The sequence below is a fragment of the Pygocentrus nattereri genome, chromosome 2 (assembly GCF_015220715.1).
Source record: "Pygocentrus nattereri isolate fPygNat1 chromosome 2, fPygNat1.pri, whole genome shotgun sequence".
Classification (NCBI taxonomy): Eukaryota; Metazoa; Chordata; class Actinopteri; order Characiformes; family Serrasalmidae; genus Pygocentrus; species Pygocentrus nattereri.
Window position 1 is genome coordinate 51,075,302 of NC_051212.1, and position 26,000 is coordinate 51,101,301.

At 42.9% G+C, this 26,000-nt stretch overlaps 1 protein-coding gene across 3 annotated transcripts; it reads left to right on the plus strand.

Annotated features, from left to right (window-relative positions):
* The first annotated feature begins 676 nt into the window (after window positions 1-676).
* Window positions 677-24,342, plus strand: mfsd8l2 (major facilitator superfamily domain containing 8-like 2). Of its 3 annotated transcripts, XM_017714637.2 has the most exons (13): window positions 677-837; window positions 1,059-1,201; window positions 7,016-7,201; window positions 8,337-8,399; window positions 8,547-8,666; window positions 9,617-9,696; window positions 10,333-10,609; window positions 12,352-12,425; window positions 14,160-14,373; window positions 19,488-19,610; window positions 19,734-19,864; window positions 21,065-21,182; window positions 23,947-24,342. In XM_017714637.2, exons 2-12 carry the CDS (start codon window positions 1,126-1,128, stop codon window positions 21,143-21,145), a joined length of 1,425 nt encoding a protein of 474 aa, XP_017570126.1. In that variant the 5' UTR covers window positions 677-837; window positions 1,059-1,125; the 3' UTR covers window positions 21,146-21,182; window positions 23,947-24,342. The 3 variants fall into 3 exon arrangements, with proteins under 3 accessions (XP_017570126.1, XP_017570127.1, XP_037401856.1); XM_017714638.2 differs by lacking the exons at window positions 677-837; window positions 1,059-1,201 and having other exon boundaries at window positions 7,083-7,219; XM_037545959.1 differs by lacking the exons at window positions 677-837; window positions 1,059-1,201 and having other exon boundaries at window positions 7,114-7,215.
* The last annotated feature ends 1,658 nt before the right edge of the window (window positions 24,343-26,000 follow it).

The following is a 26,000-nucleotide window of genomic DNA, read 5'->3' on the forward strand; positions in this document are numbered from 1 at the left end:
TAAATAATTAATAATAATAATAATAATAATAATAATAATAATAAACCCTAAAAAAATAAATAAAACAAAAAGGTACCTCTGCCAAAGTGTCTCTTTTAACGTCACTTTGCGGGTCCCAAGCCCGGATAAAGGACGGTTGAACGTAGTGCAGCAGCTCCACCACACAGAACAGTCTTTTGATTAAATTTGATGTTTGATATTTTGATAAATTTATTTATATATATATATATATATATATATATATATATATATATATATATATATATATATATATATATATATATATGTTTTTTTTTCTTGCCCATGCTATGTAAAGCAACCTTGGGTTTGTGAAGGGCGCTATATAAATGTCATTTATTATTATTACATGCTAACATGTAATTTACGTAAAAATGATTTATGTAATGTGGGTCTAGACAAAGCATTAAAGTCATGAGGCTATTTGGAGAATCAAAGGCAAAATAAATAAATAAATCAATCAACAGAAGAAGTTCCTTTATTCCGAGCTCATTTGTAGTTCTAACATATTCAGGGTGTTTCATACTCACTTTTTTTTCTCTCATCCACGATGTCATTCCTTTAATCTACAGCTTCAAACACACGCAAATGGACCGTTATGCAAATGAGACGATGACGTCACCCAGCGACTTGTAGCGGCTTTTAGGACGGCCGGCAGCCGCTTTCCTGACCGGGGAGTTGGCGACGCCGAGTGCGGGCCTGGAGTTCCACCTCCTCCCTGTCAGCGCAGTGAATAATTCATGGAGCGGCGAGCCGGACAGGCTAATGTTTCAGAGCCGGGGAACCTTCGAGGGAAGAAGTCGTGACAGGAATATCTGAGTGAGTTTTGTGGCTTCTTTTCGAACTTGAACTCGTGTAAACGTTTCATTCAAGTGGAGGGAACGTGTAGAGAGCTTTGTTTAGCGCTTTTTGTACCGAGATAAAGTCGAGCGTGTGTGGAGTAGAAGATGGAGCTGCGACAGCGCCCTCTGCTGGCAGCGCCGTGCCCCAGCGGCTAATGGGCAACACCATGTCTCTAATTTGGGCGCATTTCTCCACAGAAAGGAGCAGATATGGAGCGCAGGACGTGAGGAGAGCTGGAAAACACTCGTCCAGCAGGTCGTACGGATGGATTATCGGCGCAGAAGGGAGCTGTCGTTTCTCACTATCGGCCTGCTGTTTTTCTTGAGTGGGGTCGAGTATGGTAAGCGCTTTGGTGTTTTGGCTGGGGCTTCAGTAGCTTCAGTAAGGCCTCTGTTCCCTCAGTGAGGCCCAACTACTGATACAGAACAGAGGAAGTAGTGGCTGATGTTTAATACCATTTACAGAAAAGCCACAACACGCTGACCGCCTCCTTGTTTCTACGCTCATTGTCCACTTTATCAGCTCCACTTACTGTAGAGCTGCACTTTGTAGTTCTACAGTTACAGACTGTAGTCCATCTGTTCCTCTGATACTTTGTTAGGCCTGTTCTTCATAGTCAGGACCCCCACAGAGCAGGTATTATTTGGGTCATTCTCAGCACTGCAGTGACACTGACGTGGTGGTGGTTTGCTGCGCTGGTGCGAGTGGATCAGACACAGCCGTGCTGCTGGGGCTTGTCCACTCACTGTCCGCTCTATTAGACACTCCAACCTCGTCGGTCCACCTTGTAGATGTAAAGTCAGAGATGACAGCTCATCTGCTGCACAGTTTGTGTTGGTCGTCCTCTGGTCCTTCACTCTGTTGGCTGGACTATTCCCAGTCCAGCAGCGACACTGAGGTGTTTAAAAACTCCAGCAGCACTGCTGCGTCTGATCCACTCAGACCAGCGCAACACACACTACCACCACGTCAGTGTTACTGCAGTGCTGAGAATGATCCACCGCCCAAATAGTACCTGCTCTGTGAGGGTCCATGGGGGTCCTGACCACTGAAGAACAGGGTAACAGAGTATCAGAGAAACAGATGGACTACAGTCTGTAACTGTAGAACTACAAGGTGCAGCTCTACGGTCAGCGGGGCTGATAAAGTGGACGCAGAGTGTAGAAACATGGATTATTCATGTTATGGCTGGTTGGTGTATAAACCTTCGTTCACCTTCACACTTGTTCTGTTTCTCTCTCTCAGTTCAGATCAATTCAGGAGGCTTTATTAAAGGGGAACTCCACCTGTTTTTTAGTTCTGCATCCCTGAGATGTAAACTGTCCAAAACCCACACGTGTTTATGCAGTGGGTGCCAGAAGTCAATGACCGCTGGTGGAAATGTGTCGATTTCGCGGCCTTTTTTCATTTAACTTACACACTTTTCTCATCACAGACGACTTTAGTGTAACTGACATTAATGGAAAGATTTTAGCCTTTATTTAAATTTGGAGTACATAGAGGGTCACCCTCATTTTCAATGGCAGGTGGGCCATTCTTCACTTGGAGCGGGGAAACCGTGTCACAAAGGTTGCAGGGCTTACAAAGATGCTTAAAATATTGGGCACGGCTCCAAAAGTGGGTATGTACATTTACACCGTACAACGCTCATAAACCAGTTTTTAACATTTGAGAAACCGTTTTTAATATAAAACCTCAGGATTTCAATAAAACAGATTCATGTTTAGTTTTGACATCATTAACGTTATACTGCATTTCATAAATGTGTTTTATTTAGGGCGACACGGTGGCGCTGTCGCCTCACAGCAAGTAGGGCCTGGGTTCGATTCCCCGGCCGGGTGATCAGGGTCCTTTCTTTGTGGAGTTTGCATCTTCTCCCCATGTCTGTGTGGGTCCCCCCCTCAGTCCAAAGACATGCGGTCAGGCCAATTGGACGTGGTAAATTGCCCCTAGGTGTGAATGTGTCTGTCTACCCTGCGATGGACTGGTGACCTGTCCAGGGTGTATCCTGCCTTCTGCCCGATGACCGCTGGGATAGGCTCCAGCACCCACTGCGACCCAGAAGAATAAGCGGTTTAGATGATGTGTGTATTAAATTTTGGTCACTGCTGTGATCAGGACTCTTACATTATAACACAGCATTCTCTGCTCTATTAAACTGCTTCTTTGGCTCGAGGCTCATCAGAGAGGAAGTATCTCACGGCCTGAGAATGTGAGTCACACTCCGCTCACTATACTTCATTAAGTTATTAATAATGTTGTTCATCAGGCATCTCATAACTTCTATGGGTCACTGGTGTTTTGTGCATTCAAGGCTGGTAATCAAAATCTTGTCTAAATAACGACAGTGACATCATTTTCATTCCTGATTTTGGATAGTTGCACAAGGCCAGCTGATCGCCAGCGAGTGTGTTTCTCATTGTACAGCCAGACACGACCGGCTCTTTCACAGAGTAAGCAGTGATGAGTGTTGAGGGGTCGACAGTCAGAATTAACAGACAGACTGAATTTAAGGGTTTAAGAGTAAGAGAGTCAATATATACAGTATCTCACTAAAGTGAGTGCGCCCCTCACACTTCTGCAAATATTTGATTCTATCTTTTCGTGGGACGACACTACAGAAATGAAACTTGGATATAGCTTAAAGTGGTCAGTGTGCAGCTTGTATAGCAGTGCAGATTTACTGTCCTCTGAAAAGAACAACACACAGACATTAATGTCTAAATAGCTGGCAACACAAGTGAGGACACCTCACAGCGAACGTGTCCAAATTGTGCTCAGAGTGTCAATATTTTGTGTGAACCACCATTTATCTAGCACTGCTTTAACTCTCTTGGGCATGGAAATTCACCAGAGCTGCACAGGTTGCTACTGGAATCCTCGTCCATGATGACATCACGGAGCTGGTGGATGTCAGACACCTTGCGCTCCTCCTCCTTCCGCTTGATGATGCCCCACAGGTGCTCAGTTGGGTTTAGGTCTGGAGCTGTACTTGGCCAGTCCACCATCTTTACCTTCTGCAAGGCAGTTGTCATCTTGGAGGTGTGTTTGGGCTCGTTATCATGTTGGAAAACTGCCATGCGGCACAGGTTCCGAAGGGAGGGGATCACGCTCTGCTTCAGGATGTCACATGTTGGAATTCCTGTTTCCCTCAATGAACCGCAGCTCCCCAGTGCCTGCAGCACTCATGCAGCTCCAGACCATGCCATGATTTTGTAACTTCGATTTTAGTCTCGTGGTAGAGAGTTGAGGGGGGTCGCTGTGCCAGTAAAATATCTTCGAGACTGGATGCTGCATGTCGGCTCCAAAGTGCAACATAGCGCAAAAGCCCTGGTTCTCAAGGACTGAGAACTGGCATGCAGACTGCAGGCCACTTAGCAGCGCAGTCTCTTCTGGATAGTGGTTAACAAAAAGGCAAAGAGAGAGATTTAAGACGATTTGAGAGGAATGGACTTACTCGCCTTTCCAAACTGCGAAGTTGGTTTCCTGGAACGTTAAATCTGCAATGAGAAACGTCAAACAGTATAAAGTAGTGAAGATGAAGTCGCTTCTCTTTCCAATTGTCCCAGTCCACCTTAAATGGTGCTGCATTTACATTCTGCCACCTCATTTAAGGTCGAACGGGAAAATTTGAACAAGAAAATGGATCATGAGAAGTGACTTTAGCCTCGAAAACAGTCGAAATGAGAGACATTTTACAATAAATGTATCTGTTTTTGAGGAAAGGTTTCCTGGCGGAGATGGGGGAAAGCAGCTATAACTAAAGCTTAAAGCAGAGCAAAGTATACTAGGACACTAACATACACTGAGACATACTGGACATTAAATGTTGCGGCTCCCAAGGTGGTTTGATTTTTGTTGAAAGGACAATGGCTCTTCTTAACATTTGGGGTTGTGACTCCTGATCTAACCTGGCTTTTAATGCAGAGCCGGTCGGATTTCTCGCTCATCCCGTAGTGTTTTTGTTATGTGCCGCCAGAGACTGTCCGGGCGCTGCACTTCCAGGTTCCGCCCTTTGCATTACGTCAACATAATTTTTGATATTTGTGAATCATCCACGTCCACATCGCGACGCATCTAAGAATCGACCCCCCCCTCCCATATTTATAAATCACATCAGCATAATCAAGAGTAGATTATAATGTTGCTTCCACAATCCTTTTCCTAATTTGCATCGGAAAACACATTTGTGTGGTTGCAGGAACCCACGTTTTTGTCTCCGTTTGCCTGCAGGGTTATTGATACGCCACCTGAAAGTACATTTTTCGTCTAGCCATATGCTGGAGTACTTGCATTCAGTGACTCTTTCAGTGTTGAAGCCCTTCAGGCTGCTTTACACAGTGCTGAAATCAATGTTAGAAGCTCTGTAAAACAACATGAATTTTTAAAACTAGTTGTTAACGGCAGTTTGTAAGAGATTAAATGTGCACTGCAATTTTTAAATTGCTACTGAAATAGAGTCGGCTGAACAGTACAGAATAGCATCATCAGCATAGAGATGCACTTTGCAGTCCACAATGGATGTGGCAACATCATTAATATAGATATTTAATTATATAAAAGTGGTCCAAGGATTGAGCCCTGAGGTACACCTTTAGTTACTCATAGCAGATCTGATTCAGTTTTCCCCAGGGTAACCCTGCTGTCTGTCAGACAGATCATTCTGAGCCCAATCTAATAGCATTGTGGGCAAATCCAATATTTTATTGACTTTTTAAAAGTTGTGAATGATCAACTGTTTTAAAAGCTTGGGGAAGATCAATAAAAATGGATGCACAGTGTTTCTTTCTGTCTATGGCCGTTAGAATGGCATTTAAAACAAGTGTGGTATGTTTTTCTCTGAAACCATTGGTAGGTATACAAAATGTTTACATGGAGAAATCACTCGTTGATAGTTCACTAAAGACTGAAATTTTGGCTCGGCGTGATAATTTTGGGATCTGTTTATAATGATAAGATCCGACGCCTCACCTCCTTTGTGGAGCGGACATACGTGTGCAGTCTTTAAGACTCTGGGGTGGTCAGTCCATCGTTCAGCTTCTTTGTTTGATGTGTCCGTCTTCTTTTCTCAGCGAGGTTCTTCTTGATCAGCTACACGTCCTTTCAGACCCACAGCGCTGAGTGGTCTTCTCACAGTGGAAGGATGGACAGAAACACCTGTGGATGTTTTCAGATCTGAAGCAGCTTGATTTTCTCCTCTCTCTCAGAGATGGAAGCTTTAGGTGCTGTTCATCTGATGGGGACATGGTCTTCCAGGTGGTTGCTAGGAATCCCATTATATCTGTAGGTTTAAAGCATTTTTTGAAGTCCAGGTTTGGAAACCTATCGTTCATTGACTTGCTCCTTCCTTATGCAAGTGGGTTATCTTATATTTAATCTCCTAAGAAATAACTTTTAAAAAATAAATCATTTGTTGTAAAGGCTGTTTTGACTGGAAACAAATGAAGGGTGCACATTACAGTTTATGGGACAATACAGCTTTGTTTATGTTTACTATGCCTCCTTTAATGACAGAGTGTGCGCTCGAGCTGGTATGGACCCTTCAAATTTACATAAAAGCCTCTGATGAGTAGTTCAGATCCACCACAGAGTTGTCTTAACATGCTTTAATCGAAGGGATGAAACTAAAAAAAAACCTTTTTTTCAAAAACTTTCTGTTGTTTATTTTTCTGGACGTAACAAAGTCTCAGAAAGACTTTTGGACCCCATTGTATGTAATGATGATAATGGTGAGATGGGGGTAAAATCTGGAAAAATACATTTTCTTTGTGGATTTTGGGGACAATATTTCTCTGCATGTATATTAAAAATACATAGTAGGTTAAAACCAGTCGTCTCAGGCATCAGGCAGCATATTCAGACGTCTGGTTCTTAACACCACCACTGAGAAACTCCGAGGAATTTCCCTTTAGCCAAATAACCAAATTCAACAACTTTGGATTTAGAGTTTAAGAGCTGCCAAATCATCATTGAAAAGATGTGAAATAATTATTACATTGCTATTATTCTCTCTCTCTCTCTCTCTCTCTCTCTCTCTCTCTCTCTCTCTCTCTCTCTCTCTCTCTCTCTCTCTCTCTCTCTCTCTCTCTCTCTCTCTCTCTCTCTCTCTCTCTCTCTCTCTCTCTCTCTCTCTCTCTCTCTCTCTGTCTGTAAGCCGTTATCCTGCCCACCATATGGAAGTATCTGCAGATCCTGGACGCTCCTGCCTATTTCCTCGGTTTGGGTCTGTCAGCTTTCAGCTTCACCGGGCTGCTCTCGGGGCCGCTGTTTGGACGCTGGTCCGATAAGACACGGACTACAAAGACCATCATCCTCTTCTCCAATGTCTTTGAGATTGTAGGTGAGGACTGACAGGCAGGTAATATTAGTGTGTCCAAAACCGTGTGAGAAACATTTGAACTAAAGAGCATGTAGACCACTCCTTTTAAGGTAAAGGGGAATTCCACCGATTTTTCAAAATCCAAAGACTTTTAATCTCTTTAGCAGCTCGATCCCATAAAGGCTTTACATGAAATAGTTGTGACTAAATTCCCTGATGAGGCCTAAAGCCCATGTCTCACCAGATGCCACACAGCATGCGTGTTAATCCGGAACCACACTGTGATGCTTGTTATTTCACACTGGCAAGAGCGGTTACTGTTTGTGTTGCATTTTCATGTAATATAAACGTCTGTATTGTTTGTTTATGACTTATATAAACTTTATGTAGATTACATGAATAAAATCAATCACAATAATCACAATCAATCACAATAAAATCTTGACTAGCTGCTGGCTTACTTACCAGGTGATGCAGCTGCATGTGAAGTGGAGGACTGTATGTTCACAACATTAACCTACTGAAGGGATTTTCATCAACCTGTCAAAGAGTTCAAACAGGATTTGTTGATTTGTTTACTAGCTTTGATTGTACATTATAGCATAAACGTTGCATTTCTTTGCTGTTTCTGCTTAGAAAGTGCTGGCATGCTGCGTCAGAAATAGACCCAAAGCGTATTTTTGCTCTTCACGCCTGCATTACTGTGTTAGTATAGGAGCGCATTGTACGTGGCATTGCATGGCATGGCATTGCATGACGCGTCACGCGGCGCAGTTACTGCGTCTGGTGCGAAATGGGCTTAAGATATCGAACTCATTTTAATCCTATTCACAGCAGAGCTACATACAGGGTGTTGTGAGGCAAAATAGCCCCCAAAGAAAGCATAATTGTCTGCATATATCACTGTTTAATTACTTTCAGAATTGCATATAAAATGTAATATATCTGTACATTTGTATGTGTACAAGTTCCTGTCACCACCTCTGTAAAGAAGTCCAAGTCAGTGCTTTTCTCTACAGTGAACCATTTCACATCAAACCACTTCAAGGGCTGAATTACGCAGAAATGTAGAAAAAATCGGTGAAATTCGCCTTTCAGTGTTTAATAGTGTAGCACACATCAGATCAGCACTCACACACTGTGGCTTGTGTTGCAGGCAACTTCATGTATTTCATGGGCTACTCGAAATGGCTTCTACTGTCCAGCCGACTTGTTGCAGGTGAGGATGTTTTAATTACAGTTTTAAACTGGATTTTAAGTATATTTAAGCAGGATGCAATTACATTTGACCAAATGTGGTGGACTCTGAAACGACTGTCCTGTTCAAAAGTTCTTATGGTGTAGTGTCCCATGATCACCCCCTCAGGTATTGGAGCCGGCGCCGGTTCCTCCATCTTCGGTTTCCTCACCCGGACCACCCTCCCTGACGAACGAGCTCAAATCTTCGCTGCTGTGATGGCATGTCGCCAGGCTGGACTTTTGATTGGTAGGTCCCTGTTGATTCAGTCAAAGCAGGGTGAGCCCTGTGGTTCTACTTTTCTTTTATACTGTTTCTTTATACACTCTTTATACATGCACCATGTGGCCAAAGTTATGTGGACACCTCTCCTAAATGTTGAGTTTTGGTATTTTAGCCAAACTCATTACTGACAGGTGTATAAAATTAAACAAACAGCCATGCAGTCTCCGTAGACAAACACTGGCAGTAGAATGAGTTGTATTGAAGAGGTCAGTGGTTTTAAATGTGTCACTGTCATAGGATGCCACCTTTGCCACAAGAGAAATTTCTGTCCTGCTAGATCTGCCCCAGACAACCGTAAGTGCTATTATGGTGAAATGGAAGCATCCAGGAGCAGCAACAGCACAATGACAAAGTGGTAGACCACGCAATTTCACAGTTTGGGGCCCTTTCCTGTTCCAGCATATCTGTGTCCCTGTGCACGAAGCAAGGTCCATACCGACATGGTTTGATGAATTTGGTTTAGAGTGGCCTCCAGTGGCCTGCAGAGAACCCTGACCTCCTTTGGAATGAATTGGAACGTGAGCCAGACGTTTTTGTCTCACATCAGTGCCTGACCACATTAACGCTCTTTTGACTGAAAAGGCACATATTACCACAGACACACTCCAAAATCTTGTAGAAAGCTTAACCAGAATAGAGGAGGCTGTTGTAGCTGCAAAGGAGGGGCCAACTCCATATCAATGACCGTGGTTTTGGAATGGGATGTCCAAAAAGCTCATATTGGTGTGATGGTCACGTGTCCACATACTTTTGGCCATATTGTTTTTTTTTGTACTTGTTGGCCACTTTAGTAGAAACCCCATACTTTGTAGGTCCTAATATATTTTAATATGCTGCAACATAATCTATGTATAGTTAAATGGCTTTACAGTAATTTACAGTACTTTACTGATATCGTGTCTTGTCTTATCCAGGTCCTGCTTTCAACATTTTCCTGCGGTTGTGTGATTTCAGTCTGGGGCCGTTTATCGTGAATAAGTACACCTCCCCTGGGGTGAGCCTACACCTTGCCTACATTTAAAAAATTCCTACAACACAACTTTGTGAACACTACAAACTCAGCAAGAACAAAGATTTGTTGATGGTCTTAATTTCAAAAGTTATTATTAAGATAATTATTGTTTATTTAGAAGCAATAAGTAATTTATAAATAGCAACATTACAATGTATTATATACACACACACACACACACACACACACACACACACACACACACACACACACACATTAGCTAAGCTGCTTATCCCCCGGGGGGTTGCGGGGGGTGCTGGAGCCTATTCCAGCGGTCATTGGGTGGAAGGCAGGACACCCTGGACAGGTTGCCAGTCCATCACAGGGCAGACAGACAGACATAAACAGTCACACGCTCACATTCACACCCAGGGACATTACCTACAAATCTAATTCAGCCGTGGAGCCGCAACAGGGCAGTAAAAGAGCCGCCTGATCTCATCTACAGGCTTGTCTTAAACTTTGTGATTGGGCTAAATTTTCCTGCTTGTAACATGTTAAGTCAACATTGTTGGTAATGTTTTCTATAAAAAAATCCCTTGTGATAAATACTGTATGCTGCACCAGACATGCAGGTAAACCTTGTCTGGCTCTCACGCTCCTCTGTGTTTGGTCCAGTTGTTTATGTGTGGGATGTGGCTGCTGCTCCAGTGTGTGGTGGTCCTGCTGTACCATGACATCCCCCCGCTGGACACCCTGCCTGAGCACATGGCTCTACAGCAGGTCAGAGATCAAGAGGAGGACCCTCTGATTGACCCAGAGGATGGTGGGGCTGACACTCGCAACTTGGTCCACTCAGAGCAGATCGAGACCCGACTATCAGGTGACACAGAGACCACCCGACCCCCCTCGCCTGAGCCGGACGACCCCTTTGAAAACTTCAGCGCCAGCCGAGGTGAGTGGCTTTCAACACAAAAAATGTATTTATTTATTTTATAAAGTTGGGGGTTAGGTGTCTTGCTCAAGGACACCTCAGTCACGTACTGTTGGCCCAGGTGATCAAACCAGCCACCTTCCGGTCACAAGGCTGGTTCCCTAACCTCCAGCCCACGACTGCCCCACGTTTAGTCCCACAGACAGCAGAGCTGTCTGACCATGGTGTGGGCATGGCTAATGAGCAGATTGATTGACAGCTGTCTGTCCAACACTCCTAGCTCCACCCCTCATACAGAACTAAAATCATTATCCAGCTTTTATGTGATGCTAACAGGACAGGAAAAAGACGCGGACAAACAGATGTGCAGACAGATGAACAAACAACCAGATGGCTGAAGCAACGTGTGAACGAAGGAACAGATGAACGAACGATGCTGGTGTTGGATAAACGAGTGAATGGGTGACAGGCAGCTACAGACAGGAGGTCTGGTTTGCTAGTTTTCGGGTATGCTGGGTTAGCTAAGTTTCTCAGACTGTGAAACTGTTTTGTGTGGGCGGGGCCAGAGACGCAGCTTTGTGATTGGTCAGTGGAATGTTTACAGAAGCTTTTTTAATACGTACCAAAAGTCAGAGACCTTCATCTATTGAATTTTCCTTCAAAACAGCTGTCAAGTAGTTGTTTTGCATTTTTCAGCATCCAGAAAAACCGAAAACAAATATTCAACAAAAAATTGCACACAAGCCTCAACAGCTCATCCTTTTCAGGAGACTCCCTTTCAGTTCCTCAAAGACTCTGCAGACACACCTCCAAAGTTCAGTATTAAAAGCTGGTTGATCATTTTCTGAAGTAATCAAACTCATTCAGTGGTCTCTGGGGTGGTCAGTCCACCGTTCAGCTTCTTTGTTTGACGTGTCCGTCTCCTTTTCTCAGTGAGGTTCTTCTTGACAGCTGCACGTCCTTTCAGACCCACAGCGCTGAGTGGTCTTCTCACAGTGGAAGGATGGACAGAAACACGTGTTTTCATGATCTGAAGCAGCTTGATGTTTTCCTCTCTCTCAGAGATGGAAGCTTTAAGTGCTGTTCATCTGATGGGGACATGGTCTTGATGATGTTTATCTGATGGGGGCAGTTTTGGTGTCTACCAGGTCTTCCAGGTGGTTGTTAGGAGCCCCATTTTCTCTGTTTGGACTCCTGTTTTGGAAACTCCAGTTTTTCTCAGACTTCCTTTGACTCCTTTCCTATGCAAGTGGATTATCTTACAGCTAATCTCCTAAAAATGAATAACTTGTACTTAACCCCTTACACGGCCCAAAGTTTTATTAAACACTTCTATAAACTAAGAATAGCTCCGCCAGTTTGCATTGAAGTACCTGTAGTTACTGAATAATAAGCCTTAGTATGTAATAAGCCTGGGATTTTACTGACAGGAAATCAAACACATGAAGGATAGTAACACAGTACTGTACATTAAATTGAAATGTTTTGCATTATTCAAACAAACTTCCGTTCCTTCGAATGGCTGTGAATGTATGTGTGCTTGCTCTTCATTGATTCTCTATGTTGTGTGGAGGGAGATGATCTGACACCGCTGAAGGTCTTTATTGACCCCCCTGCGCTCAGTCTCTGACTGCAGTGTGCGTTTGTGTGCGTGTGATATATAGTGATATATTTTTTATCGATCAGCGCCCAGTGCCTCCCATCCCTCTCTCTGTCTCTCTTCCCCTCCGTCTGTATTTCTACCTTTTTTTTTTTCCCCCCAGAGTTCCTGAGGGAGGAGGTGGTGGTTCTCCTCACCGCTCAGTTCATCACTCTCTTCAATCAGACGGCACTTGAGGTGAGAGCAGTCAGAAAGCACTTTGCAACATTTAACCCAGCGCTAACCCGGCCCACCCACCTTCACCCGTCAATCACCCAGTGCCGCAGCACCCAGCTACAGCCCAAATGCCATATATTACACTCACACAGGTGAAGAAGCCATAATCAGCACTAATCCGCTAATGCTTTACCACCAGCGGAGGGTCTTCGCTCACAGCGCCGCTACCCAATTAACCCATTTTCCCACAGGCCTTTTATTCACGTCTGAGGTGGGTAAATTCGTCCTGACGTTTGGGTGCAGACTTTTTTTGCTGCTGGCGGATCCAGATTTGAACCTCTACCTTTAAAATGAAGTTAAATAGACTTACATACAGGGTTTCTGAGACCGTATGTCGTACTGCCAGGTTGGGAATCAACACTCAGCTCTCAGCACTGATATCATGAAGACAATTGAAATGGCCTTCTATTTAAATCAGTGTACTCTATATATAATCCAATTCATTTACAGCATTTGGCTGACGCTCTTATCCAGAGCGACTTACAATTTGATCATTTTTACATAGGTAGGCCAAGGCGGTGTTAGGAGTCTTGCCCAAGGACTCTTATTGGTATAGTGTAGGGTGTTTGCCCAGGTGGGGATTGAAACCCAGTCTACAGTGTAGAATCCAGAGGTGTTAACCACTACACTAACCAACCACATTTATTTGGCTGTTTTAGTATTGCTTAATTGTCAGAGCCCTGCTGTCAAAATGGCATACTACTGTACTACGTACTGCACAGAACTAATGTGTACCATATACCAGGGATGCCCATACCTTTTCCAGTGGACAGGTCATGCTGATCTTTGAATCTTTGAAACAAACGGCTGAAAAACCACACCAATCATACAGATGATTTGCACTGAATGGGGTCAGTTGGTTTATGTAGTCTGGGCCACTTTTTTCTTCCCCAGTTTGCTTTTAGCTGGGAATCTGTCATCATAGTTTATGTGGATAGTTTGGAAATGCCTCCCAACGTTCCCCTTCTTTGGAAGTGCCATGACAATTCAAGTAGATGCATGTGGAGCAGAAAAAGCACAAAGGTGGTGCTACACAAACTGTACAAAAATCTAACTTTCTAGATTGCTAGAGAGGCAAAATCACAGCAGTGCTTTAGACAGCTACAGCGTAGCCATGGCAACAAGCAGTAAATTAAAGAGACAGTGGCCACATTTCACATCAATCACGTTGATCTGCCCACCGCCAGAAGCATGAATATGCCAGAAGACGTGCCTGCTGAGTTTCCAAACACACTTGTTTTCTTGTTTTCCTCTGTTTGTGCGTCATTACATTCATAGCTGGGAATATGAGCTGCGTTAATGAGTTACTTTAGTCCAAAGCTAGACTTCAGATTTTTAGACTTCAGAAATCAGATTCTCAGATTTTAGCGCTGGAGCTCCGAGTCTAATGCAGCCAAGTCATGGAAACATATGAGCACCAGTAAGTGCCTAAATCTGCACACTTTTACCTTCAACTGTGTCGAATTGTTAAGTAATCGCAACTATAGGACTGGAATATTATCTATGAAAGTATGAACCAAAATCAGACTTTAAGGAGGCTACTTCTGCTGTTTTTACCTATGCAGTGCACTTTTGTCTATTTGTTTTTAAAGCAGATAGCTGTTACTTTAATCCACGTCTGAGAAAGCTGCTCTGGTATTACTGTTGACCAGTAGCTTCGCCAGCTTTTCTTAACCATAGCTGTTCTCTCTGCAGACGATGGTGACCCCTCTGACGCAGAGGTACTTTGGCTTCGGCGAGCTGGGGAACAGTGTGATGTACAGTCTGTGCGGAGTGGAGGTGATTGTGGGCTTCTTCCTGGTGCGCTGGCTGAGCCGTGTGCTGGAGGACCGAGCCGTGCTGGCTGTGGGCCTCCTGATCTGCTGCGGAGCCTGCGTCTGGTGCATCATCTTCCTCGCCAGCCCCCAGGGTGAGTGCATGTGAAGGGATGGCATTGTTTCTGATCATGTTTTTGAAAGGCAGATTTTAAACACAATGTACAACTGTGTTATTTGCATTTAGGCTTGGTGAAAAGCGTAAGGTGTACCAAACTGTTGTATTTTTTTTCTTTTTTTTTAAATGTTGTAAATACCCCCCGCCCTACATATTGCATCACATCCACATAAATTAACACATAACTCAAACATGGCACTTTTTCTGCACAGTTTTTTTTTATTTTTTAATTCAAAATATTGGAAAAAATATGTGCATTAAATGTGCAAAAGTGTGTTCTCAGTAGAGCAAGTGTATTAATTAGACTCGGGGTGCCCAAACTTTTAAGTCAGTGGCATACATTCTCATTTTTAAGAACCACGAGATGTCTAAACTCTATGCTCCACCAGAGGGGAGTGAAGAGCCTGCGACTTACACTTTAGTCCGAATTTCTTATTTATTCCTATTAAGGAAGCATAGAAAGACTAGAATGAGAAGCTCTGTGCCGCGAGGTCGGAGAGCACAATATGCAGCTGAAGTATACATGAACCATTTCAGAAAAGTGCTGCTAAACATCAAGCGCAGGTTCAGGCCAGTGGTCACCAACCCTCCTCCTGGAGATCTACCTTCCTGTAGGTCCTTCACCTCCAACCCAAGTCTAATACACTTTATTTAGCTAATCAGAGACTTAGGAAGGCAATAATTGGATGGATCAGGTGGGGTCGATTACAGGTGGAGCTGAAGTCTGCAGGAAGGTAGATCTTTAGGAGTAGGCTTGGTGACCACTGGCCTAAATTCTAAAGCTCTTATTTAGTTAATTTGTGGTGTTTGGTATCAGCTAAATAAATCTTATAAACTTGATTTTCCCCCTAAAAGTGGTGAAATAAGGGTGCCTAGCCTAGAACTTTAGCTGAGGTGAACATAGATGCTAAACATCTACAGATGGCTGCCTTTTTGGCAAACAGGCATGTTTCTCTGATAGGTATCACCACATGGGCTTGAGAATATTTTAACAAATCATGATCAATTAACACTGTTTGTTGCTGCATGCACAAATGCAAATTGAGGCTGCACTATACACAGTGGAAGTCATAAGTCAACAGCATCCAGAAATGCTGCGAACTTCTCTGGGTAGAATTCGTCTGAAATGGACTGATGTGCTGTGCAAACAAGTTCTGTGGTCTTATAATCTTTCTGATTGTTTATGGAAATAACGAAATTTTTTTCCAGGCCGGAGAAGTAAAGGACCACCCAAATTGTTACCAGTGTCAGATCAAAGTCAGTGTCTGTCTTGGTATGGGTAACTTTTACATCTGTGAAGGCAACATCAACACTGAGCACATTTTGAGCATCCTGTGTTGCCTTTTAGACAACGTCTTTTTCAGGGATGTCTATGCTCATTTCAGCATTCAGCATGAATGTACCAGCCCACATTCCGCATACATTACAACAGCATGTCTGCATAATCAGAGAGTGCGGGAGCTAGACTGGCCTGTCTGCAGTCCACATCTGTCTCTCACTGAAATCATGGGCTAAACACAACAATGAAGGCCATGTACGGTTGCACAGCTGAATGACGAAAAAATTCGCTTAGTCTTCAGTCGCCTAACGATTATTAAGTTTTGTTTAAAGGAAAGGTGATGTAATACAGGGGTAAATGTGCTCCTATACCAACTTTTGTGGCGTGTGTTGCATAAAGTTTGAAATGAGCACATATTTACAAAAAGAAGTTCAAAAGATAAAATATCTAACATTGCGTTTTTGTGTTTTCACTTTAATAATGCAGGTCAAACAAACTGAACTAATCACTGCTTCCTGTTTTTATTAGTGTTTTGTGTACTATCCCAACTTATTTGGACTTGAGTCCGTATAATTCATGATTTATTATAGTACAGCAGTAGTAATATGCTGAGCAGCGTACCTGCCTGTGGTGGGCGGTAACCTGTAGCATCCTATGATTTTCTTTTTGATTTTTTTTTGGAAGGGAGGATAGCATTCTAACATTTTTTCAGTAATGCCTTACATATTCAAACACCACGTTTGACTGAAGTGCATATGCCTAGTCTCTAATCCATTTCTATTTTATGTTTTTATGAGCTGACATACCCAACCCAGATCCAGTATCACTGTACTTATATCATCATTACAATACATAGTTGCCAAAAAGAAAATAATTATATTGATACAAGCATTTTAGGGAGTTTTCAGGTAAAGGGCAGGTGCTTGGACCCCCTGCATACGCCTGGTGAGCGTGGTGGGGTGGAGTGTGTGAAAGTGAGAGAGTGAAAGCGAGGCTTTGGGCAGCTGTCCAGAAAGACTGGCACGCACACCTGCGCGCGGACAGACGCAATATGCCAGCCCTGTTTGGCGGCAGAGGCCAACGCGCCTCCATCTCTGTGAAATGAGTTCCTGTCAGATGTGCTGCTGCGGATTCGTGCTTACACGTAGATACGCAGATAAGGATGCTGCGAAAGAGAAATGCAGCGGCCACAGTGGTGATCAAACGTCTGGACACAAGCTTGATGGAATATATGTCTGGTCACAGTTTATTTTGTTAGTCCTCAAGGTTTATGTACAGATGCTGTAATTGTGAATTCACTGACCAATTAACTCGGATGATTATCTTGACGGTGTTACTTTCAGCTTCAGGTTGTATTTAGTGTACGCACCTGGGAAAAAATGGACCTAAAACATAATGGTTTTGGCCTGATTTAAACACTATAGAGACTATTTGGTGTTGTGTTAAATACAAACTAGCTGGGCTATGTTTTTCAGCTGTCTGAAGCCGTCAATGCTGAGTAGAAAAATATGGACTCTTCTTTCTGTAAAGGGTTGTCTGCAAATTTATACACAAAACTTCAACATTGAAAGAACTCCAAAAAGAAGAACTATCCGATATTAAGTTACTTCATCTGTTTGTTTGATGATTTGTTGACCATGTATTTGAATGTGTATTTATTTAACTGTTATGTAAAGGAGAATTCTCTGATTATACAAGGTTTCTGCAAAATTCAGTTGTTCAGTAACAATGTAAACAAAGTCATGCAGAGTGTAATGTTTCAACAGGATTCAGACACAGTTAAAGAACAAAAGGGAGGCTTTACTAGTGAAATCCGAGTCCAAGTTTGTAGACGAAAAACAGGCAGGGTTCAAATCCAGAAGGCATAACAGATGTAAACAAATAAGCATACCACTCTTGCGATGATCCAGAAGGGAGTAGGCTGAAGGCGTAGTCAAAAACAAGCAAAATGTCAAACGGTAATCAGACATCCAGGGCAAACAACTCAGAGGGCAGAGTAAAAGGCAGAATCAGAGAAACGAAAAGTACAGGTCATTCACAGAAATACACAACAGATAAAAGGGCCAGTCATTCACCGTGTTGGAAACAATACCTCGCAACTTTCTATGGCTAAAGCCCGGGCTTATAAGCTAAACTAGGAAGATCCCATGATCAAATACACAGGTGAGACATAAGAGTACTAGGTGCGAGAGAAGACATCAGGAGTCAGCTGATCTCCCAGAGGATTCTGGGAGGTCGAGTCCGAATCCTTGCTAGGACTCGGACTCAGAGTGGCTTTATGCTGTGTTCTAGAGAAACAACAAGTTTTTTACAGTGGTGGTGATGGGAACCAGAAAAAAATGTGCGTTTCCGAAAGATTATTACACAAGATGGTTGTGAATAGGCTGCTTGACGCTTAAATCATTGTCAATCGGATTTCTGCAGTTATCTGATTATTCAAATTGTCATGTAAACAGGACACCCTGATTTCTTAGATCAGAAATCAGAATAAGGTCTAGAAATCTGATTAAGAAATCTCATAAAGAGGCTGGATTGTAGCTCAGTAATCGGATTTCTCAGTGCATGTGAACCCTGATTGACTCTTACTCTGATTTCTCAGTGCATGTGAACCCTGATTGACTCTTACTCTGATTTCTCAGTGCATGTGAACCCTGATTGACTCTTACTCTGATTTCTTTCAGATTTCTTAGTGCATGTGAACCCTGATTGACTCTTACTCTGATTTCTTTCAGATTTCTCAGTGCATGTGAACCCTGATTGACTCTTACTCTGATTTCTTTCGGATTTCTCAGTGCATGTGAACCCTGATTGACTCTTACTCTGATTTCTTTCGGATTTCTCAGTGCATGTGAACCCTGACTGACTCTTACTCTGATTTCTCAGTGCATGTGAACCCTGATTGACTCTTACTCTGATTTCTTTCGGATTTCTCAGTGCATGTGAACCCTGACTGACTCTTACTCAGATTTCTCAGTGCATGTGAACCCTGATTGACTCTTACTCTGATTTCTTTCGGATTTCTCAGTGCATGTGAACCCTGATTGACTCTTACTCTGATTTCTTTCGGATTTCTCAGTGCATGTTAACCCTGATTGACTCTTACTCTGATTTCTTTCGGATTTCTCAGTCTGCACGTGAGAAAACACAGACCACAGTACTGGAAATAAGTGAGCAGCGTCGCCACGAAATGGCAGCATTGTTTAGCATTAGTTTTGAGAAGGTTTTGGCCCAAATGCATATTTTCAAAGTTATTCATGGTGCAGAGGTACATGCAGAGCTCTGTGTGGCAAAACAGTCCCCAAAAACACATTTTCAAAGATTTATTACTATATTATTGTTGGAGACATGGGGACTCATATGTTTCTCTACAATGAATCGTTTCACATTAAAACACTCTGAATAACTTTGCTTACATATCAATGACTGAATTATGCAGAAATTTCCTAAAACTAGAACCCGCTTTAATGTTTGAGCCAATCAGACATGTTGTTGGCTCTAATTAGCTCTATTTGGTAGAAAGCCAGCCTTTGTGATTGAAGTAATTCCATATGTGTTATTACATAGTTCTGATGTCTTGACTGTTATTCTGAAATGTGGAAAACAGTAGAAATCAAGACCTCGTCTATGAGCAGGTGTTCCTGGTTCTGTAAACACGTCCACAGATGAAATTACCGTTTACGTTGCTGTATTGTGTTTGTGGACACTGTGTAATTTCAGGGTTGCCGGTTGATATTTGAGTTGATTAAAAGCTGGTTTGGTGTTGTGCTGCAGGGCAGATGTGTCTGATTTGCATATGCATATGTGGTGATCAGGTGGCTTTGCGGTGGAGCTGACCGAGTTCATTATCGGAGTGTTTCTGCAGCTGCTGGGGCTTCCCTTCGTCGCCGTGTCTCAGGTGTCCCTCTTCTCCAAAGTGACCGCTGAGAAAACCCAAGGTAAGTGTGTAAGAGAAAATGAATTGAATGGAATTGAATTGAGAAAGAATAACATAACAGCGTTGTGTGTTTTTACACGACACTGATTTCCACTTTTGCCTTATTATGTGTGTGTGTGTGCAGGTTTTAGTCAAGGCGTGCGGCGCTCAGTGGGAGGCTTGGCCACTATCCTGGGCCCCCTGTGGGCAGGTGGTCTGACGGGGAACCTGTACGTGATGTTGGGAATGATGCTGTTGCTCCTTATTCTGATTATGGTCAGTGACTCCACTCCAGATTAGGAATTATTATTATTATTATTATTATTATTATTATTATCATACTGATGCATGTTGCTTTGCAGAAGTCAGAGACCACCCATCATTTATTTCAGTCATTAATAACAAGTTATTCATTTATATTTCTGTGGAGATTAAATATTAGATGTAATCCACTTGCATAAGGGAGCAGTGAAAAGACGAGTTTCCAAAACTGGTCTACCAAAAAAATGTCAGTGTCTTTGCAACTTGATGTGTAATAATCTTTATTTGTATCACACTTTTCATACATAAATGCATCTCAAAATGCTTCACAGAGAATTAAAAGACAAAAGAGACTAAAAGATATACATGAAATAAGATCATATGAACCTAAAACTTCATCGCTGTTGTCGGAAGAATACTGCAAATCTCCAAAATGGTAACTTTACAGGAGAAGGAAAAAACCTACTTTACTTTTAATGTAAGTCAATGGAACCAGACGTTTTTCCAAGTAATTTCTGGCCCTTTCTCTTAGTCCATTCACCATGAAAGTTACACACAGTGTAAAGGTCAAGAGGTATTTTCACATTATGTCAAAAACTGAAAAATGTCAAAAATGGAGATACAAGGTTTTGCTCCAACAACAGCAATATGTAAATGAGCTGTGTTCTGATTTACTGTAAATTCTGAAAGCAGTCCATGCAGGTTCATAAACTGCTTCAGGCTGAACAGATGAATATATGTAAACTGGTTAGTTTTTGTGACATCACAAAACCAAAGAATTTGTGTGTGTGTGTTTTTTCAGCTTAGTTTCCGTATATGGACTATAGACTGAGAACTGAATGGAATCTCGAAGTAAAAATTTCCATATGTGTCCTTTAATATGACAGCCCACCTCCCCCTCATTAATCATTAATACATCAGTAGTACCACTGCTGACCAGATATTATTTTGGACCATGTCAGTGTCACTGCTGTGTTGAGAGTGGTCCACCATCCAAAAATATTCAGCCAAAACCTGCTCTGTGGTCAGAAACTGACTGCTGACAAAGGGCTAGAGGATGGCTATCACAAACTGTGCATCAACAGATGGGCTACAATCTCTACCTGTGCACCAGGGTGAGACGTTTCCGATAAAGTGGCCAGAGAACGCACAGCACCCCACATATTTACTAATAGATAAATTGGATATAACACTGGATGTTTTATTGATTGTCAGATCATGATGGTGCTCTCCTACGAGAAGCTGGTGGAGCCTCCTGTGGTCCAGCATGCGGACAGCTCGGACAGCGGAGGGTAAAGGACGGCGGCACATGCTCACATACTGCACGGCGCAGGTGAGGTGGAGAACGGCCTGCTGGATCTGTGTGGATTGTGAGCTGCACTGTTCACTGATCATTTTCCCATTAAAGCTGTAGAGCATCAGAAATCAGTGTGTCTGGACCAGTGGTCTCCAACCCTGGTTTTGGAGAACCATCTTCCTGCCGTGTTTAGTTCCAACCTGTATCCAATAAGCTGCCTGCCCTTTACTTAACTCTAATTCTCCTGATCCAGCCAATCTGGGACTTGGAAAGAGGTTGATTAGCTGGAGAAGGTGTGGCAAGTTGTAATTGGAGCTAGGCTCTGCAGGAATGTAGCCCTCCAGGACCAGGACCAGGGTTGGAGACCACTGCCCTGGACACTACATTAGTAGGTGCGCACCACAAATCACTTGTGGGTCAGTGCTAATGTCCGATGTTCTTCATGTGCATGTCTGGTGATGTCGATCCATAAACGTTTATTAAAGACAGAAAAATTCCACCTGGATTAGCTTTACAGAGAAATATATCAAATACATATATAATTGTATTGATATGGTTACAAATGCAATAAAATGCACACAATTCAAGGCAGGATATCAGCGTTCCTACAAATTCACTCTTTCAGGATGCAAATAATAAATTTTTTAAAATTACCGGTAAATTTATGGTAAATTACTGGCTACTAGTTGCATTACTTCCACAGTAATTTACTGCACCATATTAACAGTACAGTATTAGCTGAATACTGTAGCTCCTTACTCATCTGAACCACAAGACTATACTACTATACTATACTATACTATACTATACTATACTATACCCACAATAATAAGCTGTAATTAAAATACAGTAACATCCTGTATTCATACATACTGACTGTAGAGCTAATACAGCTCAGTATATCTTTTTTAAGAAATGTAAAGTAAAAGATGAACTAAAATAAACATCTAAATCAATGAACATGTTTATATGCCATGTTTTGCACTGTATATGTAGAGTATAAGTATGGATTAACTTGTTTTATAATTTGCACGAGCATGACCAAAAATGGTTACGCTAAAAATCCTTAGCTCCCTGCAATGCTAACTGCTTTTAGCAAGTTTTTAGCAGGAATGCATCAAAATCTATAGCTTTTTGGAAAGTTTCATACAGTAAATTAGTACTGTTAATAAGCAGTTTAGCTTTGGATTCATTTCTAATCTGTTTAGCCCAGTTAAGGAAACAGAAAGGCGATGGCAGCTAGCTAAAGCTAGCAGAGCAGATAAGAAGCCCAGCGCTAGAAAACAGCTAGTACAGAATGCAGTTAAACCACAGAGAAAGCAGAAAATTGCTCATGAACAACAAGCTCAGGTTCATTTTACAGTCTGCTTGTATAGATTTCATAGAATAAAGCTCTCAACATCATTTAATGAATTTGTGGCGCTTACTGACTTTTCACAAGCTGGTTAGGAACTGACTAGCCTAGCGAGGTTAGCTGAGGTGAAAACATGTTTTTCTCAGTTTTCCTGAAAGGCTTTAGATTGTCTGCCTTTCGTGGAGTAAATTTCAAGCCGTATGATCTCCTATTTGTGCTCAAATAGTCAGTGGTGTGGACGTTTTACTGTTTAGGGCGAAAGGATATGCAGTTTGCAGCAAATGTTCAGCGGTACAGCAATTCAGTTGGTAGTAAAAGGCTGGACCCCCTTTTTACCTTCAGAACTGCCTCAATTCTTCATGACATACTTTAAACAAGGTGTTGGAAACGTTCCTCAGAGATTCTGGTTGGTTATTTGAGTTGCTGTTGTCTTTCTATCATCTGGAACCAGTCTGCCCATTCTCCTCTGACCTCTCACATCAACAAGGCATTTTCATCCACACAACTGACCGCTCACTGGATATTTCCTCTTTTTTGGACCATTCTCTGTAAACCCTAGAGATGGTTGTGTGTGAAAATCCCAGCAGATCAGCAGTTTCTGAAATACTCAGACCAGCCCGTCTGGCACCAACAACCACGCCACGTTCAAAGCCCCTTAAATCCCCTTTCTTCCCCGTTCTGATGCTCGGTCTGCACTTCAGCAAGTTGTCTTGACCACCTCTACATGCCTAAATGCAGTGAGCTCCAGCCGTGTGATTGGCTGATTTGCTATTTGTGTTAACAAGCAACTGAACATGTACCTAATACTAGTTTTATTAGTTTGAACTTTTAGCTATTTGCTTTATTGGCTTTGTTAGCTTTGTCAGTTTTCATTTGAATTAATACATTGTATGTCTGAAAGTATCGAGACACCACTTCTACTTAGTGAATTAAAGCACTTGAAGGTGCACCTATTGCTGGTACAGGTGTTTGGATTTGGAGCACCCACAGCTTTAGGTCACCATGCTCAGTGCCAAGTGTTGGCTGGAAGGGTATAAAGTATTGGGCTGTGGAACAGCAGAACCACTTTCTCAGGAATGATAGAGCTCCAATATCTTTGCCATGCGTTGATGATCCAGAATTGGCCACCCAAAATCGGTGCCTGACCTCACTAATGCTCTTGTGGCCGAATACAGTCAAATCCTCACAGCAACATCTAGTGTAAAGCCTTAGCCGAAGAGTAGAGGCTGCTGTTACTTCAGCAAAGGAGGAATAAATTCTTGATTTCAGAAGAAACGGTAGATGGACGTTGCCTTAGCCTTGAATTGAACTAATGATGACTGCACTGAAGACTCATTGTGTGGAGGCCCAGCAGCTTCTACTGTAATGCTACATGGTTAGCACCCAGCTCTCTCCACAATGTCCAGCGCCAAATTAATATATCCATGATTTTGTATTTCCATTCAGGTCGGGAGCACTCGGTGGTCCGTCTGGCCGCGTGTGGAGTGTGTGTGGCGCGTGGTGGAGCAGATGCTGAAACGGTGGGGTGTTACGAGCTCATGCCAGAGGTAGCAGACCTCGAACAGCGAGAGGGACGGACACACACACCAACCCACACACATCGCTGGCAGCGCCTCATCCCTCGTAATCATTTTCTGCTGGACTCACCTCATTGTGCTGCACCAATACTGGTCATATTGAATATGTTTTTACTGACGACATGACACACATGAACTGTGTTTAAAGCCTCTCTCATGTTAGTGTTGTTTTAATGTCTACTTCATTGATTGTCCACATGGGGGTGCTGTTTCTCCACACTGAAGGCCCTCCGTTGTAATCACACTATTAAACCTCCAAGCCCTGTGTGCTGTGTTTGTGAAGGGGGAAAATAGTGATAGAGAAACGAAAAAGGAAATTAGGTTCTCTAAAACATAAACAGAACTATGCAGTCATTTTCATCTCATCAACTGTGATGTCAGCCATTATTTACTTTTAATAACGAGATGGAGTCTTTGGCCTTGAGAAGCACGTTTATGCACAGATTAAGCGCCGAGGGAGCTGAATGTCAATGGCGCTATTATGCGGCCTATCGTCGCCTGCTCTTACATCTGAAACATCGATTCCAGTATTTACGCCCATCTGTCAGCACTAGCCGTGTTGACGCCACAGTGAATCGCGGCTGTCTTCGTGGGGCAGAAAGCCAAGCGAATTAGCATTTAACCCCTCACACCTTAATCCAGATTATCTCTCAATCCCTCACTCGGGATTATAATCCCAATCTCGAGCGCGTGTTCACATCTGCAGACCACACGCGCCCTGCCAGACAGCTGCGCACATTAATCCCCTCGGTTTTTAAAAGGCCTTAGTGACATTATTTATCACTACACCTTCATAATTCTGCCAGACGTATTACTGTGATGTTGAGTGACGGCGCACTAACGTTATCCCCTCTACTCCTGATTGCGCATTAGAGCGAACATATTTACGATCCCTCCTGGCGGGGCTGCTCAGAGGGTGTGGGAAAGGCCCAACAGGGAGTCCTCCATAGAAAAGAGGCTTGTTTTTTTGTATTAGTGCAGCTTTGAGTAATTGAGGGGAAAACAAAAACGGCCTCTTTTTCTAAATTAATGGAGGCAGGCCGCAGCACGTGCGAGAATAATGGCTCGCCGTCGGGTTGGCTTTTGAGTCCGGCCGATTTGAGAGAGAGATGCAGCTTTTACTCACCTCAGCTGTGAAATGTCATTTAGAATCAGCAGGTCGCGGCCACGGGCAGTATCGCGAAGCGTAACGCTGCTCAAATCCTATTTGACAAATGTGTGTCAGACGTCATAAGCGGCTTGGGATTAAACGTGTCAGGCAAGTATATTGAACATCAAATAAAAAAATAATAAAACAACCGTGCGAGGCAACCGGAGGGGGGAATTGGGCCGATTTGAGGGCAGAGTGATGGGCACGGATGTGGCCTGGAGATAAGCTTGGCACGTCTTGGTTCAGGACATGGTCAGCGTGCTGTTGCATGTGGCGTGGTTCAAGATAAATGTCACAGGAAACCAGATTTTCCTTGCTATTTTTTAAATAAAAGAGTGTTGGTTTATATTTTCCATATAGGGAAAGCAGTAGGCTGTTTTGTATTCACCGTGGTTGTGATGTCACAACCATGAACACATTTACATACCTACATGAAGAAGCTGGCGAACTGGACCATGTGATGTCACAACCATGAACACATCTACATGCATACCTACATGAAGAAGCTGGCGAACTGGACCATGTGATGTCACAACCATGAACACATCTACATGCATACCTACATGAAGAAGCTGGCGAACTGGACCATGTGATGTCACAACCATGAACACATCTACATGCATACCTACATGAAGAAGCTGGTGAACTGGGTGCCAGCTCCTCTTTTTGGATTTCCTTTCCTTTTTTGTCCGTTTTTGCGGAGATACAAGAGTTTCATGCTTTTTTTTTTCAACTGTTTAATGTCTCAAAACGAGCCATTCGCTCCTCGGTCC

What these genes read in the sequence shown, in the direction of transcription:
- mfsd8l2 (XM_017714637.2), top strand. Translation starts at nt 1,126, where the DNA reads ATGGATTATCGGCGCAGAAGGGAGCTGTCGTTTCTCACTATCGGCCTG. An exon ending in GTCCAGCCGACTTGTTGCAG is followed by an intron (nt 8,400 to 8,546) that starts GTGAGGATGTTT and finishes TCACCCCCTCAG; the next exon opens with GTATTGGAGCCGGCGCCGGT. An exon ending in TGCTCCTTATTCTGATTATG is followed by an intron (nt 19,865 to 21,064) that starts GTCAGTGACTCC and finishes ATTGATTGTCAG; the next exon opens with ATCATGATGGTGCTCTCCTA.